The sequence below is a fragment of the Lutjanus erythropterus genome, chromosome 10 (assembly GCF_056507025.1).
Source record: "Lutjanus erythropterus isolate fLutEry1 chromosome 10, fLutEry1.hap2, whole genome shotgun sequence".
Lineage (NCBI taxonomy): Eukaryota > Metazoa > Chordata > Actinopteri > Lutjaniformes > Lutjanidae > Lutjanus > Lutjanus erythropterus.
Window position 1 is genome coordinate 5056230 of NC_139326.1, and position 19944 is coordinate 5076173.

At 38.7% G+C, this 19944-nt stretch overlaps 1 protein-coding gene across 3 annotated transcripts in view; it reads right to left on the bottom strand.

Annotated features, from left to right (window-relative positions):
* sgsm1a (small G protein signaling modulator 1a) overlaps positions 1-15807 on the bottom strand; it is a 35302-nt gene extending 19495 nt beyond the window's left edge. For all 3 annotated transcript variants that reach the window (XM_084727956.1, XM_084727955.1, XM_084727957.1), the window contains exons 1-3: positions 15736-15807; positions 15572-15615; positions 5746-5821 (exon numbers count right to left, since the gene is read on the bottom strand). In XM_084727956.1, the coding sequence (XP_084584082.1) occupies positions 5746-5821; positions 15572-15615; positions 15736-15754 (139 nt within the window). In that variant the 5' untranslated portion in view covers positions 15755-15807. The remainder of the gene's footprint in view (positions 1-5745; positions 5822-15571; positions 15616-15735) is intronic.
* Positions 15808-19944: the final 4137 nt, after the last annotated feature.

Consider the following 19944-nt stretch of genomic DNA (forward strand, 5'->3'; position numbering starts at 1 on the left):
ATTTAATTGACTGTGTGTATGGCCAAAGACACTGCATACATGAAAAGCAAAAATGTGTCATTTTATGTATTAAAAATGTCAAAATTTGCAATTAAAAATTGATCACAGGCTAACGTCATTAGCATTTGCAGGAGATGCTGAAAGAGAAGCCCTAGCACTGAAATCTACCTTGTTTTTCATTCAGAGGATGAATGAATGAGATCTTTACTACGAAATCAATTGATAAAATTCTTGAATTATTGCTGAAGCTAGCCAGCTACCCCAAGTTCTGGCTGTTCCCCAGGGCCTTACAAAGGATAGTCTGACATTATTCATTGAAGGCAGCTAACTAATGTTACTTCAAAGGGTTAGAAACTCCTTCCATTTTAGTCAGATGAAACGTGATATATATACTTCTTTGCACATCATATATGTCTTACTGACTGTCTGAATCTGCTAGATTTTTTGGGATAAGTGTTGTGTTTTCATTTTTTGCTACGCTGATGGCTGCATATTTCCTAAATGGATTCTTTGGGTGCAGAAAAAAAAAACATTTTGATTAATTAATGCTTCCACATTATCATCTTTGCATAATCTCCAGTGAGCTGCAGTGGACACACACGTCGATGATGTGATGACACACTTGCACGATCACTCGACTGTGTAGAAAAACAGACTCCCCTCTCCTTTCTCAGGCCTACGTGGCAGTGCCTGGAGCTGTGTTGACATTTGAGTTCTCTTTCAGGACTAATCCTGTGGCTCTGTTCACATGGGGTCAGGGGGATGGCTGGGGTTGCCATGGCAACCCCTGTTGATGGAGAGATCGAGCTCTGGGAGAGATGAGCGAGGGGACGGAGGGAGGGAGGGAGGGAGGGACGGCAGTGGCAACTCATCAGCATCGCAATCTCTGCCTCTCCATCATCCTCAGTAGTTCTAACACGGCTTCTCTCCTGGCGCTCTGTGAATCTGTCACTTTCTCTGTCACTGCTGATACTACGATCACTGTTAACAGGGTTTCACCTCAACCTGGGCAATAAAAGTGTCATCACACCCATCAACTTTCACTTTTTTTATTTTAAATTAAAACATCTCCTCATCATCTTCTCTGTATCCCTCTCTCTTCCTGCATTAGGCTCCTTATCTGTCTGAGCTGCCCCCCCCCCCCACCATCATTATAAGAGCAAGAAGCTAAATGTCAGAACAAAGCGCAACATTAAAAGGTCTCCAAATATAGTTCATCCTCCTTACTCTATCATCATTTCTGCTAACTAGTCTCAAGTGGCAAAAGTGCAAAGACAGCAACTCCCAAACCTTGACACTTTTTTAGAGATACCGTCTTTCCACCAAACTACAGAGAAAATCTCCAGTGTGCCAAAACTCAGATATGATTGCTAAAAATTAAGAACCAAGATATTAGTGCTAGAAATTGTCAACAATCCAGATATGATTGCTAAAAATTGTCAAGAACCAAGATATTTACACTAAAAATGGATTAGAGCCCATATATCAACTCTAAAAAATCATCATTGACAGCCCAGAAATCAAAAATGCTAAAAAACGTAAAGAACTGTGATATCAATACTAAAAATCCCAAAAAACACAAATAACAAGACTAACAATTGTTAAGAATCTCGTTATCAACGCTAAAAATTGTGAAGATCCCCACTGTCTCCGCTATAAATCATAAAGAACCCAGATATTACTGCTAAAAATAGTAATGAACTGATATGAATGCTAAAAATGGGTAAGAACCCACATATCATTAAAAATGACCAAAAACTGGTAAAACAATCAAGACCGTAAAATCATCAGTTAATTATCCTAAAAAAAAAATTCAGATATCAACACTGAAAATGGTTAAGAACCGAGATATCAATGCTAAAATGTGTAAAGAACCATTATATCAAAGCTAAAATGGCTTAGAACAAGGATATAAATGCTAAAAATCATAAACAGCCTCAATACTAAAAAACTTTGTTTATCTCACACTTGGGAAATTTATCACTGTAGAGCACAGACTGTATGAATAAAAACATTAAGGATTTGAGACATGAGCCAGAGAGATGGAAGAGTAAACTTATTAGTAAAATGAAATGTTTTATCTAATGTCCAGCAGCGATGATCACCGACTGCAGTTAAATGTGCTCTGAAGAAAATGAGCATCATGTCAGTGGGCTCGGTCCTTTTGTGCAGCCCCTCCTGGTAACAACAGCTAACACAGTAAATTACCTCTAATCATCCCGTATCTGTGGCAACTGAGTGCATTAAGAGACTCTTGGACGGTGACACACAGCTGACCAACGCTTCACTCAGAGCTGCCAAAGGCACCAAAGGTCTTCATATGGACAGTGATCAGCCAATAAGTCAATAAGCGCATCCGCAGAATACTATGTAAAGATGGCTTTGAATAATTTATTATTTGTGTTACTTCTCTACTATAATGAAAACACACATCTGCTGAGTACTTCTGACTTATTTTCATTTCATCAAGCAGTTTTTAGACATCACTTCAGGCTTTTCAGGAGTTAATTATTATTATTATTATCTGACATTTCATAGTCAGAATGATTAATCAGCTGATTGCTAAATGTTTCGCTCGATTAATCAGCAATAAAAGCCAAAATACCTGTAAAAGGGTAAACTAACAAAGTAAACAGCCTTTGTAATCTACTGTGGTTATTAGTGTTGTTGTGCTACTTTTCACTGAGTCCAGTCAAGAATGGCAGTTTGACACAGACTCCCTCCTCCTCCCCGGTATAGTGTCTACATTTGAGACTCAGCCTGGGCAGCTCATCAAAGTAGCCATGATGGTGGAGGCTAATTGCTCCCCGGTGAGCTGGCCGAGCTCCCCTCCCAATCCTCGGCTCACTTTCGTCTCTAAACAGACCTCAGCTGAAAAAGAGGACGTGGTAACAAGAGCCACGATGAGGATCACAGGAGGAAGCCAGGAGCCGGAGGAAGCCGGCTGACGGCGAACCGGAGAGATGAAAGGGTCATCCTGAGCCGCTACGAGTCCACTGGGAGGTTTGATCGCAGCAGACCAAAGATACACTTCAAACTGAGCATCAGCTATTAGACGATCTAATAGATAATGTCCACACCGCAGGCCAAGAAAACTGCTGATACGCACACGTGAAAACACTGATACAAACACATAAAGCACACACAGTGCCCTCAACGCAAACAGTTTGAAAAAGACTTTTTCATCACACTGTAATATAAATATGTGTTCTGTGAATAATTGTTTTCATAACGTTCCAACAGAAAAATGGAAAAAAATACAGAAAGAGATTCGGGGTAAGCTGATTACTGGGCGGGAAGGATGTCGAGCATCATTCGCTCACGCTGCTTTAATATGTTTTCAAGCTGTGCTGCAAATTCCTTTCACACTATGAAATCCAGACGAGCTAAAGTTGGACATCAGGAGGTAGTGATTTTAGAAGAAGGACACAAAATTGATTCTATTACATAATCAGTAGAATAATGAATAATGCAGTGAGAAATTTAGGGTCCTCTTTGACCTCCTGCCTCTTTTTTTTCTATTATGTACTCACAAATAATATAGTGTCCACTTGAGGCAATAAGAAACACCGTCCTGCTCTTACTATAAATCCGTTATAAACATTTGATAGTTTCTCCTCCAAAGGTTACGCAGAATTGGCCTTGATGAATTCAGTCCATTCTTTTTTAGTCTCATCTGTGTTTTTCGTCCTATTTATTTTGAACTTTTCTGTAACTTGACATCTTTGTAAATGATTAATTGAGGGTAAATATTGATTAATTGTCTCCTAAAAGTTAAATAAAGGTTTAAAATATGCGTGTGGAGCTGACAACAGCTGGTGAAACTGTGAGTTATACTGACACAAATTTTAAATTTACTTTCTCGCTATTTCTTACTTAATATCAAGGTGCCATGCATCGTCACATTAAGTTTGTACAACATGGATGTAATTACATTTTCACACCGGTACAGAGCTGACAGGCTTTCAGAGACTCCATATTTTTTTTTTGTTGGTGCATCTCCTCACAAGTTTACCCAGCGGCACGATAAAGACGACTCATTTATTGGCACAATTTTTCCACACGGTAATAAACATCTGTGTCAAGAGAAAGTTTATCACTCTTCACTTGTTTTATACCATAAATCCATTTTCAGACATTTTAATGACTTTCTGAGATTCTCATCATAGAATGGCCTTTATCTGCACACATGGCTTCCTGCTAGTATAAATATCACTTTTTCTGCGAGCTGAGAGTCATTTTATTCGCACTGAAATCCCAAAATATATCTTGTTACTGATTACAGCACTGGACCGAGCCAGACATCTGACCAGTGTGAGCGCCTGCATGTGGGCAGTGTGTTTCTCACAGTAATCATACTGCAGACTATTGGTGCCATTTGGAGGCAAGAAAAATAACATTTGGTGAAATATTGAACTTTTGATGTTCTTCTATTTTTTATTTAACACCGATAAATTACACACTTGTACAAAAGTTACGTTGATAATGTGGCTCTTCGTCACTGGACCGACTGCCTCTTTTTAATCTGGGAGCTAAAATCTCGACTTCCTTCCCTACGAACTCTCTAGAGTGTCCGTATATTTCACCATAGCACCCGGGAACACCTATCATTTTGAAATCATCCCCAGTGTGTTAAAATGCAGGAAAAACATGCAGAGATTTGTGGTGTAGATACTTAAAATTGCCATCAGTAACCGGAACCGGAACTTATCCACATATAAATTCAGTGATTTTTCTCGTTAAAGTTGCCAAAAATACTACCTACAACACCACAGTGGAAAACAACAAGGACATTGTGAGTTTTTAGCAGCACCTTCTCAACTCTCACTGGCCGCGACAGAGGCTGTTTTCCAGGGTGAAGTGCGATGAAAAGTTGGTACGGACGACTGAGCGGATCCTGACTTTTCCACCTTTGAATTCAGTGATTTTTCTCATACAAGTTGCCAAAAACAGTGCCTACTGTCACAGTACTGTTGTTTGTGTGGATTATTTCTCTTTTATTTTGAAAGCCCAGTGTTATCCATGGAATGATATGCCGTTGTCACTCTGACTGCTGACTCAGACAGGAAACAGAGAAAAATGTTGTGGCTCACATATTCCCCATAAAATTGCTTAAAAACGCTTAAATCACAAAAGATACCAAATCTTTTTAATCATGCTGCTTTAAATATACTACAAGGAGTTTTTAGCTGTTTATGAAACTCAATTTAACACTAATGCCTCCATATGACCTACGTAAATAAACAAAACCATCCGCAAGAATATCAGCTATTTCTATATTTATTCTCAACGCCTGCCACTGGGTAGGATTCTCCTTGAAATCAGAGAGAATTACGAGTCAGTAATTACATTTTCACGGGGCAAAGTTAAAGTGAGTCGTACGTTAGCCAGTTGAAAGGAATCAGGAGGAGATTTTTGTTTCAATGATGTACTGACGTATTTTATGTTGCAGAACAAAACCTGAAAATCTCTTAAGCATGTGTTAACCATAGACCTTATTTCAGACATTAAAAACATTTAACTTTCTTTCTTCTTCTCCAGATGAAAGAAAACATGTTTGATCAGTACAGACCCCAACAAATACCAAACCATCAAAATTTAGATGCAATGCAAAAATGGTAATTTTCACCAATCGGATCACATATTGAAATCACAGCCTTATTCAGGCTTATAACAACTCCCTTTACTCGACCTGAGTAAGTTATAAATCAGCTGTGTGATTCATGTGTATGTTTGATTACTCACCACAAAAGGACACAATATGGCTGCTGTCTTCGTGAACAAATTTCCTCGTGACAGCTTCCTCCATAATCTGCTTCACCTGTCAACGACACAGAAGATGCCGGATGACTCATTCATGAACATGTCACAACACGGCACACACACACACACACACACACACACACACACACACACACACACACACACACACACACACAGTCTGTCAGGGGGGCTCGTTGGTGAGAGTTTGACTAAGTGATGCAAATTTGTCAGAGGATAATTATAAAACTAATGCAGGAGGGTGAAATGATGGACAGAGAGGGCAGGACTCAGGGGTGAACCAGGGGCCTTAAAAGTTAAGTTAAGAGAGAGTTAAGAAGAGTGGGAAGAAAGAATGCGTGTCAAGTTGGTGGATGAGTCACCAGCAGCTCTCATCCTAAGGACCTCTGCTGGGAAATGGAAGTGGTACATTGGAGGGTGGCGGGGGGGTAAAGGGAGGGGGAGTCGCGTTCATCCATCGCAGACTCCTGATGACTTCCTGTGCGTGGAACTTCTTTTTGAAAAGATGGCTGAGGTCAGACCCATGTTACTCACAGGGTTAACGCTCATAGTTAGGTTTTGTTGTCACGGCGATGTGCCTTCTCTCCCCACTGACGTGACGACAGCTACAGACCTATAGTTGAGACGACTGATAAATCAATCCCTCCGTGACTATGGAGACCCCCCCCTCCCCTCCCCTCCCCTCCCCCCCGTGTGAGAGCACCGCTCTGCAATCTGCATGGGGAATATCAACCTCCGGACACAGCCGCACAGATAGCTGTAATTTCCTGTTGAAATGAGTCTGTCCACAACGACCAGATTACACTGCAGGTTCACCTTCTACACACACACACACACACACACACACACACACACACACACACACACAGCTGTTCGCTCCAGTGGTTGAGGTTCCCACATTGATTCAATCCCTCGGTGGTGTGAGCAGATCTCCTCTCTGTGAGGCAGCTCAGTGGTCCTGAAGCAGCAGCTGTCTGACAGCAGCATAGTTTGATATTTACAGCTTGATCATAAAAGTTTCCATGAGATAAAGTTCTGCCCTCGGGTTAGATTTTCCACTATGGCTCAATTTTATGGACTAATTATTTTAATATCTGGTGCACCGTCTGTACACAGATGGATTAAAACAGTCACAGGTATTTCATAATCACCTGAGTGTGATTATTTGAGCTGACCAAACTGTTTCCATTCACCTGCAGAAAAACAGCTGGATGAAGCTAACGTAAACGTCATATTTACACCATCATTATTTTCTACCACTTGAGGTTTCGCTGTTGCTCTTTTAATCATCTTTTAACCAACTTCTTCTGCTGTGGCTCAGTGACACCTGAGTTGAGAATTAGTGCAACTGTTTATCTTCAGGCACCTAACGTTTAATATTCTCATAATGGTACTGGGTGGAAACGTGTATTACTTTGCTTTTTTTTTTTGCCAGTTTTGTGTTTGTTTTTGGAACCGCAGGTTGCAGACCCCTGGTTTAGATGCTACATGGAGCTAATCATGATAACTTTATATATTGTTCAGTAGTTTAATCTAAGACATTGCAACATCTTTCCAAATCTGATCACGTTTTGTTAGTCATGTCTTGATCTTAGCTGTCAAACAAATGTAATAAATGAGTAAAAAGTACAGAGTTTCTTTCACAAATATAGACAAGTAAAAGTATAACGTAGCATAAAAGCATCCATCGTGTAATATTAAGCTTATTTCTTTTCCAGCACCTGAAAACAGAGAGAAAAATAACACAGACCACGTCGGCCAAAAGTTCAGATTTAACTGTGAGACACAAAACAACTTATTCTCCTGTGATGGTGCTGCGAAAAATTCTGCCCACTGCGCACTGATTGCACTCACGCTGTCAACGCAAGATGAGGACTTGAAATTTGCTAATCTCTCACTTGTGAAAAAAAAAAAGAGAGAAAGGTTTACAAAACACTTGGAAAACAAATGTGTCCAGAACTGTGCTCGCCTGAACACATTTCTGTAAAGAAACATTCATTAATTAGACAGCAGCCATTACACAAATTTGGCCTCTTCGCATCAGTAGCATTGTTGTTTTCAGCATCAACAAATGATTCATGCTGCCAACTGAACAGAGACAGTGCCAGTCTGATGTGATGCACAGCCGCTCCTCTCACGATTGCAATTATATAAAAGCCACACACACACACACACGCACACACACACACACACGCACACACACACACACACACACACACACGTAAAACATAGGGGACTTGAATGCACCAGTTTTCTTTCTGAGTGCGCCTGACACGCAGAAAGCTGATTGATTCACCAACTTGAGGATGCAGACTCCTCCTCGTGTTCCCTCGTCTCTCTCATCTGTGCTACAGATCAGGCCTCTGAGGAATTTAATATGGTGAAGTGTCTAAGCACAGACAACCTGCAGGTTTCTATGGAAACGGCACGTGTCGCACGGAGGATCACTTCCGCCTAAGGAGATGCGTCAACAACATTCATTCATCTCTGAAATAAATGAAACAAAAATGACTGCAGCTCCCCAACTACAGTAACTAATAATATCTAAATGCACTCTGCTGTCGTCATTTCACATATCATCCAGCCACCTATGGTCCTGGTGTGTAAATTATGTATTAATCAAGCACAATTCTACCCAAAAGAGTAATCATATCCTCTTAAATACCACCACAAAATATATTTTTCACTTGACGTTACAGATAAAACAATGTGCGTGACGTTTAATAGCCATTAAATGTTTCTGTTAGCGCAGTGAAGCCTGATGAATGTGCTTTAACTAACCAGTGTAGCTTGAAGGCATCAGCCAGAGTGATAAAAGATCTTCAAAGTATTCCAATTAACTCCTGCAACAGCAGAGCCAAGAAATAAGAGCCAGAGAGAAAGCCCCATCCATTAACATCCAACCCTTCATTATTTATCATCTCTGCGGCCACTGATAAATGAAGGCAGCACACAATGAAAAAAAAAAGAAGAAATCATTATTGGTTAGGCATTTTAATCCATGCATAGATCAAGCTACACTTGATTTTAAGCTATTTATCACAATTTAATTAAGACTTAATTATTTTAATTATCATTTTACTTGACTTCTCTTGTTACTCTATTTGGCACATGTCCTCCTTGTATTCTTTAAATGTACTAACATGGTCTATTGTGTTTAATCTTATGTAATCATGTACTTTTTGAGCATCTCTGGCACAAGGATTTCCTTCAGGATCAATTAAGTTCTATATTATCTTATCTGTCTTATTTTATTGGAATTTAATAATGAATAAGCAGACTGATCAACTATTAAAATGACTCCACCACTAAATCCAAGCAACCACAACACAGTAGGAGACTCCGTCCAACTTCCGACTTCTTCCTCAGCAGATGGGGGTTGCCCAGTTATCTGCTTTTTCTGAGCACTTTGAGGACTTCTTGTCCATGTTGGCTTAAGTTAACCTTGTCATCAGACTGTTTTGTCAGATAGAAAGGCCAAGACTGAAGTTTCAGCCTCAACCTGAAGTAATTTTACATGCTGACACTGTACAGTATCACTTGAGGTTGAGGTGGACCAGAAAACTGCTAAAAAATTCAGTCATCATCTCCTCATTCTCATGGGAACTGAAGGTTGGGTTTAGTGTTTTAGTTCCACAAAAGTTTGCTGGAGTTTCACGGGGAAACAACATAACATAAAATACCCTCATACTGCTCATCTGGCATAATCCAAGTCTCCTAAAGCCCCGATATGCCGCTCATTTGCGCCCCAACACCGACACACAAACATGTATGTGCACGTAAATGTGGCTCCAAGCTAAGGATCTACAGTGAAGATTCAGGTTAAAGACACGGTGTAAATGACGTCTTTGAAGTCAGTTTGGCATGTCAGGGATTCAGGAGACTTGGATCACACCAGACAAGCAGTTTGGAGGCTTTTTATTGGGGTTCTTTGGTTGTTGTTGTTTTTTTTTTTCATTTGAAAACTGGCTACCATTCACATTAATTGTTTGGGATGCCATCAACATGGTTAACTTGCCATCCCCCGTCTACATCCCATAGTAGCAGAGAGACAGCGGCGCAAATCTCATATCTCCATATTTTGACTTTTTTTCATAAATCACTGCTATTGGTCACCCTTTATGTTTATCTGTGGATTCTGCAAATATTTAACAGTTTAAAAATATTTAAAAAGACATTTAAAAACACGTTTTTTTTTAATTCCCTGAAAAGTAACAGTTTTGCACACAGATTTCTGCCTGACAGCGACATATGTCAAATGAGGGACGTGGATGAGAGCACCCACGGTATATTTTCTATCTTTTAAGAGGTCCTTCAGGTAAAAAATGAGAAACTCTGTACTAGTGCAGCGTCACCTTCATCATCAAAGACGACACACTGCTGCCTATCATTCTTGAGAACATTCAGTAACATCTGTGCTGCTGAAAATACACCCACAAACCAATGCACCTCTGTAACTACATATTTTAGAGACAGGACTACAGATCTAGTTTTTATTCTAGGGTTAGATGTAGTTCTAAGTTGGGTTAGGGTTTGGGCCTTCCCCTGTCTTAAAAATTAACAAATCACAGACCAGTGGAGCGCAAACTCATACAAGCTGTGGTGTGTATCACACTTCTCCTTCAGCCAGGTAATCCCCTCATTCATACCGAAACCTGATTATGAATGCATTCACCTAGAAAGGTCAAAAACTGTATAACAGTCTATCAGTATCTATGACAACAAACAATATATGACAATCTTCCTGCAGCTTGTTCCTGCAGTATGAATCAAGCCTGCATTAATGTTTGCTATCAACATGCTACCACGGATCAGAAAATCTCTATCAAGCAGAAAACAGAACAAGACGTGTGGATTATTTTACACTCCACTGGCTGAAACCTTATCCTGAGTACGCACTCAGCCTTAAAAAAGGCCAAACAGGAAAGTAAATGCTGCAGATCTCTTCAGCCCGTTTCTAATCGCTTCTCTGCCCCTGTCTCTCTCTCCTTTAGCAAACACAGGTGTGTGTTTGTGCTTGTGGGCACGTGTGATATGAAAAAAGACGGAGGGAGGAGCACACTTCAGAGAACAAGATAAAGAGACAGACGGACTGAGAGGGGTTCTGTATCAAATCTAAGGCAAATAAGAGATCTCATTCAAACCCATTCTGTGCCAGAAGGTAATTCTGTCGCCGCAGACGTCCTGCGCGCTCTCGCGCTCTGGATAATGGCCCACATCCAGGTATATCTGAGCAGACTGGTGGCACATAACCAGCTGGACAAGGAGAGCGTGAGAACACACAGCACACAGACGCCATATGGTATAACCCACACTGAGTAATGACAAACATAAACTAATGGGAAAGTGGCAAAAACAGTAACGACACCTTTCTTTCTCATAGATGAGAAAAACAGAAACAACACACTTTTACAGTCCACTAATAAGATGTAACAAACCAGTTTGTATCAAATCAGAAAACAGAAAATCTTAAGTAAAATGTTCTTTATTAGACACATTAGAACAGATCTGTACTGTAAAGCAGTGGTTCCCAACCTTTTTTCCCTGGACTCTCCCCTACTTGTATCTGAGGAAAGCTGAGCCCCTCCCCCAGCCTGCACACAGACTTCTGTATAAACTGCAGGTTTGTGCAGGTGCTGGAAATCCTTAAAAACTTAAATTTTAATGTAGTGTTTTCAAGGTTTCAAAAGTGCTTTAATCTGTAATCACACTACTTTCATAATAACTGTATTAGTTAGTTAACTTTTTAGATAAAGAAATAAAATAAGTCAGATATTTGCTGAAGCAGGCTGTATGGGAAGATTGTAGAGGAATATTAATTAACCAATTAAACACGTATTAATTGATAATATATTAACATTGTGCTTCATTTCACATTGTTCTGTTCATTGTTCATTTGATAAAGAAACTGAAAATTAAACTTAAAATGATTAAAAAAGAGAAAAAGAGAAGAAAATGAAAATTAATGATTCATTAATTAGTCAATTGTTAGAATTTTCAACTATCAGTTACAGAAAATGCACAAAATTTATAACCCTAAAAGTCTACTTACAGACAGACACATTAAACTTTCTATCCCAAAACATAATCTGGGTTGATAATAGCAAGTTAATATCTGATTTAATGTGACGAAGAGGTGAAATAATCACTTTTGTATATAAATATGTCATTTACCACGGCTGTAAGCTGCTGGAAAAGATTGAAAAGTGCTTCACTTTGACTTTGGAAAAGGTGTATGAACCCTGAAATTGTGATTTGAGTTGACACCTCTGATTTTGACATCTGATTTTGAGGAGCTAAGAGCAGACAAAGTCTTGGGGAACCCCATGTAATTTCTCGTGTGCCCCCAAGGGGGGCCAGGACCCAAGGTTGAGAACCAATGCTGTAAACTGTAAAGTGTATTATTTTCTTCTGTTAGACTTTCATGCTGACTGCTCTGCTTAACCTGTAACGGACAGATCATATCAAAAGTGAATAGTCAAAAAAACTACATAAATCTTTGGTAGATATAAATAACATTTTTTGGTGATTGTTCTCATTACTTTATTAATGACAGACAAATATATACACATACCATTTAGATTTTTAATTTCCTATTCAATTTCCGTCTATAATTCATGTAAGTTTAAGTGTATGAATTTCAAAGACGAAAGCAGCTATTTCTGAAATCTTTTCTTTAATGTATGAAATAACTGTCTAATAAGAAAGTCTAAGAAATAACTGTAATTTTAAACAATCATCTACTTAAAAAACTAGACATATTAAACTTATGGAAAAACTGGGGGCTAAAGGGGCCTAAGTTCCTCTAATGCAGGGACCCAATCACCTTCTAATAAAGTCTAATAAGGGTCTGGCAGTGGAAAATAATACACTTTTGTTTACAGTACAGTTCTGTTGTAATGTGTCCCTAATTGCCCTCAAATAAAGTCTAATAAGGGTCTAATAAAATGGTCTAATACAGTTAAATAAAGAACACATTATTTCTAGTTTTTGTTGTGCACTGTAGAACACAGTGCAGCCTAAAAGTCTTTCTTTACCCGTCAAAAAAAGGCTGATTTTCATGAGGCACTATCTGTGCATGAAGTGAACTATCATACTGTATTGTTGGTCCATCCACAGACTCCATCAGGCTGTGTTTGCAGAGAAAGAGCCGCTGTGAATGAATCTCAGCGAGGTCGAATCGGCGCACAGGAGGCAGGTTTAATCACGGGGAAGGGTCTGGTCTCCGCTGATAAGACTGCAAACAGGACACGGAGGAAAACAAACCACCAGACTAAAGTCTCTATATCCCTCCTTTCACAAGATCCAGGATGTGATTCTTCATCTTTGTTTGTTTGGGAGAAATAGAGTCTTGTAATTTATGAGGCAATCTGTGATGAAAATAATGAAACAAACCCATCAGCTGTTAACTGAAGACGGTAAAAAGCAATCTGGACGAGTAAAGATCTGTCCAGGAAAAGGAACGCTTCACTAGAACTACTGTTAATGCTCCTCTGCTCCGGTGGAGTTTTTAAGTGACCAAAACCAGCAGCAGCAAAGGAGTCTGGGTTACGTTGGATGACTTCTAGGTTGAATGTGTTCACCGTGTAAATGTTAAAGTGAGGTGTTGGTGATTTTGAGAACAAACAAAATCCACACGAGCGACCACAAAACACACACTGCTGTAGCACAATGGAAACACAACGGAGTGACACACACACACAAATTAACTGTTCTCCAACATAGCGGTTGTCTGTTTGAAACAGAATTGGTTCAACTATAAATATTTAATCACGATACGATCATTATATTTCTGTGTTTCTGTAGATAGTTTAGTTTTCTGTCAGCTGCACCAGCTCTAAGTTCAAACTCAAAGGTCCAGTCTGTAAGATTTACAGGCGTTTATTGGCAGAATACAACTGAAAATATGAACTGAATTGAATTGAATGAGGTGTTTTATCTACAAAAGGCACAGCTCCTCTTCCACGGAGGTCGCCATGTTGCTCCGCCATGTTTCTACAGTATCCTAGAACAGACTGGTTCTTGAGAAGGCCTATCCATTATATCCTTCTCTGTGTTTTAGGCATTTTTGCAGGTTTTCCTACACGCTCAGAAGGGGAGAGCAAAACAACGTATTTGAAATCTTCAAACTTACAACTCATCGAGATCACTAGATCCTACGCACTGGTCCTTTACCCAAGTTACGATAAAAGGTTTTACTAAAACACGTTTCACTGCACAAACTAGTTCTTACATAGAAATTATTCCAAAATATTTACACACAGTAGCTGTCAGGTGTAACTGTTGGGTAACGCTGGCTACCTGAACTAACCGATAAAGCTAACATTAGCTTACTATGTTAGCCAGTTCAGACAGTAAGTAAGAATGGTTTGAACAAAGTGATGACGAAACTGCATTTGACAAAAATTGCACATTGTACCTAATATTACAAAATATTAACTAATGCCAATAACGTTATCCTAAAATGACCAAATGTAAGTTAATTTAATCAGATATTTCTTTCTCATTCTAACATAATGCAGTAATTAATTCAGAGTTAGCAGCATGTCAGGGCCTTAAGAGACTTGGATTACACCAGACAAGCAGCATTTCATTTTATTTTCCTCTTTTTTTTCCGTTTGAAAACTGGTCACCACTCGCTTATTGTTTGGGAGATTCTGCTATGCTTTTTTCCTGTGAAACTCCAGCTTTGTTTTGCGGACTAATAAACTAAACCCGACCTTCAATCAGCCTGAGGGCGAGTAGATAAAGACTGAATTTTCATCTTTGGGTGAACTATTCCTTGAACTCAAAAGTACTGGACTAGAATACCTCACATTGCTGTCGCAGGAATATAATTAAGCACAGCAGGTCCTAAATAATGACTACAGTCTGATTAAAGTGATAATATTAAGCCATAATATGCATGTCCAGAAAATGGTTATTTAGACAGACATTAGAAGAAGTTATCAAACCATCATTCTTCTTCCTCCACGTAGAAGCTCATGCCACTCAAGCTCCTCATCATCAGTGCTATTTGCTTCCAGAAGCTTTTCTAAACAGTCCGTAGCTCGTCCTTCATTAATTCCAAACCCTTTCCCCAAATGTTTGGATTCTCTAAAAAGAAACCCTGTTCAGGGTTTGAATGTCAGACGGTCTGAACGTTGGCGGCGCTTCGTTTGATCTCTGCTGAACTCTGCTCCTCTGTGTTCCTGCAGGAACCTCGAATGATGAAGAGTGACATGAAACCAGCTGAACAAACCACCAGGGCTGCTTCCATGTTTGTTTCCACTCAACACCATGTAACTCATTACATGCATCACACACACACACACACACACACACACACACACACACACACACACACACACACACACTGAAACCACCAAATGGCTTGGCAGAAGGCTGATGATTTGCTCTGCCATAAACACCAAAAACCAATCTGTTTCCTTCATGCTGCTTCTCCACCCGAATAATTACTGAGCTGCAGCACGAACACTCAGACAGGGAACACTGAATAAGATACACTGGATTTAAAGGGAAAAAAAACAATTAACTACTTTAATGACTGGTATTAGTATTGCAATTATTAACTCAGGCTTGTTTTCTGATCTTTTTAAGGAGGTTATGATTGAGATGAAGGTCTGTGTCAGGTGTCATCCTCAGGAAAAGACAGAACATGCAGTACAGACACAGAAGTGTCAGTCAGTATTTGTTAGTTGTCACCTCCCTGCGCACATGATGAACCACACACAGCTTCATACAAACCAACGTGTTTGTTTTTCCGACTCGATAAGCTGAAAACACCCACCTCCTTCTTGACGGTGCGCAGCAGCCTCTGACGGGTCTCTGCCTCTGGAACACAAACACAACACTCTCACGGTTTATCACAACTTAACTTGTTTTATCATCTCAAAACAACACAAAACAGGATTTATAAATCTTCATGTTTCATTTTTTCTTTTTCTCTCCCACCTGCCATGATTGTTGCCATGGATCCTGTCTCCTGTCTGAGAGCGGCACTCCTCCTCCTCCCATCAGCTGAGTGCAGCCTGCACACTGAGATGTGGGGCACGACTCCACCTCCTCTCACACACGCCTCTTAAAGACACACGCAGAGCTGCTATTGGCTGGCCCGAGCATCAACACAACAGGGTTAGAATAAAGGTAAAGACAGCTTTCTGACATTTAAATCTGAGCTTATTCCCCATGAGATGTTAGCTGCAGTTACCTTCATGCTACTTACACAAACAAAAATTATATATAGTAAATTTTCATTATCTGAACTGCTGGTGCAACAGCTGATACTTCTGTATCTCTTGCCAGACGGCAGCAGGTTGTACAGGCTGTGTCTGGGGTGCATGTTGTCTTCTAGTATTTTTTGTGCAGGCGTCCTGCAAAACACCGTATGTTTCAATCAAAATAAGAATAATGATGTAAAAATTATCATTACCTCCAATATCACAAATCATATTGTAATTGCAATATCACTCAAAATAACCACAGTTTTTAAATATTGTTTGAAAATCATTCAGCCCTACTTTTTATTGCTCCTCTGTAGATGTTAACAAGAACTTGGCAGTGAAGTTTTGCCTTCCTAAAGGTCCAGTGTGAAAGATCCCTTACAAAAAAGAAGTTTATTGAAGTGTGTTAGGAGTATACTTCTTTTAAACTAAAAATAAGAGAGTGTGCTTTCAGTTTGCTTTTAGTGTTCTTATCAGAGATAAACTTAGCAAAATTATACTTAAGTATTAAACAGAAAGTTTAAGCACACTTGGCTCATGGTTGTACTTACTTTTTGACAGAGTAGCCTATTTAAACAACTTAAAAAACACACATGTTGACTTATTTGAGGTTGTATTGCAGTATATGTCTTACATCCCATCTGATGTTTGTTGGCAGACTTCAGACCTCACAAATTCTAATATCAACCTCCCCTAAAGACTGTGTTCATACAGTTTGTTGTATTTATTTTGAAAATTGAGTTTTCATTGTTATGTTCTTATATTGCATCTTATATGACATCCAGTAATCACCTATTTGTTTGAATTTTTTGATTTAAAAAGAAAACAATGTTCTTAATCCTGACTCTTGTGATTTTTTTTGTGTGTAGTCCACTGTCAGTGTAAATATGAGTTAACTTTAAATCTACTACTTAAAGAATTTCAAGTATAAAAAGTAATACATAAGTGGTATACTTGAAAGTGCAAAAATAATATATAAATAGTGAACAGTAAGTTTGATGTTAAGTTAAACCTACAAGTATACTTGCAATATAAATTAAACAAAAAAAATGAGCTGGAAGTATGTAACTAGTAAACTAACAGTATAATTATAAGTTCACTTGTAGTATAGTCCAAATTATAGTTGCAGTACAAAATAAAATTCAAATATAAACTATTTGTGTACCTAAAGTTTACTACTCTTATACGTCAAGTATATTTTTAAAAACTAAAATGTCCTAAGAAGTTTTAAAGTAGTATACTTACAAGTATACTACTGGTACTTTGATATTAGTATATTTACTACATAAAGCCTGCTTGAGATATTACTTAAGTATACCTAATAAAATTAACTTGAATTATACATATATTTTATAAGGGATTCATGGTGATTTATTGTCAGCATATGACAGGATAGAGATATAATATTCATAAATATGTTTTCATTAGTGAATAATCACCTGAGAATAAGAACCCTTGTGTTTTTGTTACCTTAGAATTAGCTGTTTATATCTAATCCACAAAGTCTGCTAACATCATGTTTCTACAGTTTTTGCAGTTTCTCCTACACACTTTGAAGAGGAGATATCCCTGAAGTGAAAACATACCACTTGTTGTAAATTTAAACATTTATTCTTTACGCCACCTTGTGGTCAGGATGTGGAAAAACTGGCAGACAAGATCTTATGATGCAACAGACACTGTGTCTGAAAATTACACTTATCTTCTTTAAAAAATGTGATTGGTCCAGTCACACTTATCACACTTATTGGCTTCAGTGCACAGACAATCCTAGAAAATGTGATTCAGCATCTAATTCAGTAAATATGCTCCCCTCCTCCGCATGCAGAGCACCTGTTGCTGGATACACGCAGGAAAAACACATGTAGTCAAAATAACAGCAGTAAGGATAAAGCAAACACTATAAATCTGTGTTTTAACTTGTAGAATGTTATTATGCTTCCTATATTATAATAGAATAAACATTTACCTCAACACCTATGATAAAGTAAAATGTGTAAATGTCCCAAAAATGATTTTTTTTTTTTAGTACTTAATTCTATTAACAGCTCAGTGATGGTTAAGGCTGTATCACATATTGTCCAGAAGATGGCGACTGTGTCATTTTTGATGCAAAATAACCCCAAAAGAACAAATAATCTGATTTGGATGATTTTTAAGCTTTAATTTAAATATTAGACTTTCTACCTGGCAACAGTTGTCAAGTGTGTATTATATGAGTGAGGACATGTTCAGGAAAACAACCATCTGAGTCAAAATGTGAGCAGGAGGGTCAGCAGTGCTTCAGTGAACCGCAGTGTGTGAGTTTCCTGGGGCCATGAGTCCAGTTGTGCCTGCAGGACCGAGCTGTCAGGTAGATCAGGTGGTGAAAGAACGGAGGAATAACACAGGATGACAGAGTGAGAGGAGCAGGAGTGAAGCCCAGTCCACCCCTCAGAGTTTCAGAACCAACAAAATTCATGTTGGGTCCTTCTGCAGATGAACATGTCAAGTTGTGGTTTCTCGTTTTAGTCCTAACCCTGAGTCTTAATCTCGTTTTAGTCCTAACCCTGAGTCTTAATCACATTTTTAAAGGGACAGTTCACCCCCAAAATCCAAAATACATATATTTTCTCTTACCTGTAGTACTAGTCACCCTTTAAAATATTAATTATAAATACAGAGCAGCTGTTTATGTTTTCCTTCGCTTCCTCCTGCAGTGGCTTCACTGTGACAACTAGTCCTATTTTTTTCTTTTCTCTGTTTTCCTCACAAACATCATCTTTAACCCAGGATTCCCTCGTTGGGGTGACTCACACCTTGCAGTGGGTAATAACACGTCTTGTTAAATGCCATACAAGGACTTCTGCCTGAGTAAACAGCAGAGCAGAGCTCCTCTCCAGCCTCTGCCCCCTTGATTTCTAGTCAATGGGAAAAGAAAATGTTCATTTGTATGTGGTTGTCGGTTCAGTTCTCACAAAAAAACCAAACACACAAGAGCATTTATTTACAGTAAAGAGTCAAATCAATAACCTGCAGAAACAAAAACATGACTTGCATAGGTGTTCATTATTTGCATTTGTGCTTAACAATAAAAGCATGAGAGTAGCAGAGGACTTTTATTTTGACAAATCTCTTGCCTTGGCACCTGGCACTTGAATTTTGTGTTTTCATTTACATAAATAAAAGCATTCCCACTATAAATTGATGCATAAATTGATGCATAAAAAAGTCACCAGAATGCAGGAAATGAAGTGTTTGAAAGTTTTCCTAAAGGGGCCCCCAGCTAATGTTTGTCCCCCGCAAACCTGAAACAAAACCTGCACGCTTGGTGAACTGCTGTCATCACAATTAAGCAGATGATTAGCAGCAATGAAGAGTAAGTAAAGTTACTTTTACTCACTTTAATCAGAATCATTGTATTATTGACAATATATGAGGCTTTTGTCTTGCTGTTTTGATGCGTAACAATAATCATGCAAAATAGAAAAATATAAAGAAAGATAAAACGTATGGATGTAGAATATAACAATAGATTGCAATAAAGTGTCTCAATAACATACTGGACTGTTTTGCAATTGCAAAAATATTTCAAACATTCATCACCAAGGACAGTCCAATTCAGTTCAGTTCAACAGGTCAGTTTTCATGCTAATGTTTTGCACATGATTGGATCATGGCTGGCTAGAGCAGAAATACTTTGGCATTATCCTACCTTGAGTTTTTGGTATTGTTACATCCACAACAAATAGAAAAAAGTGGATAGAAATGACAGCAATGTAAAGGTTTTGTGAATGAATGTGCAAAAGTATTACGTATAAGGATATTTTGAATGTGCAAGACTCAATCCAAAGAAAAAAGGTGTGTTAATGTATGTATTTAGTCAGATGGTGTAGATGTATGGTCAGTCAGGAGACAAAGGAGATGAGAGGAATTAGCAATGGGACCAACAAAATGCAGG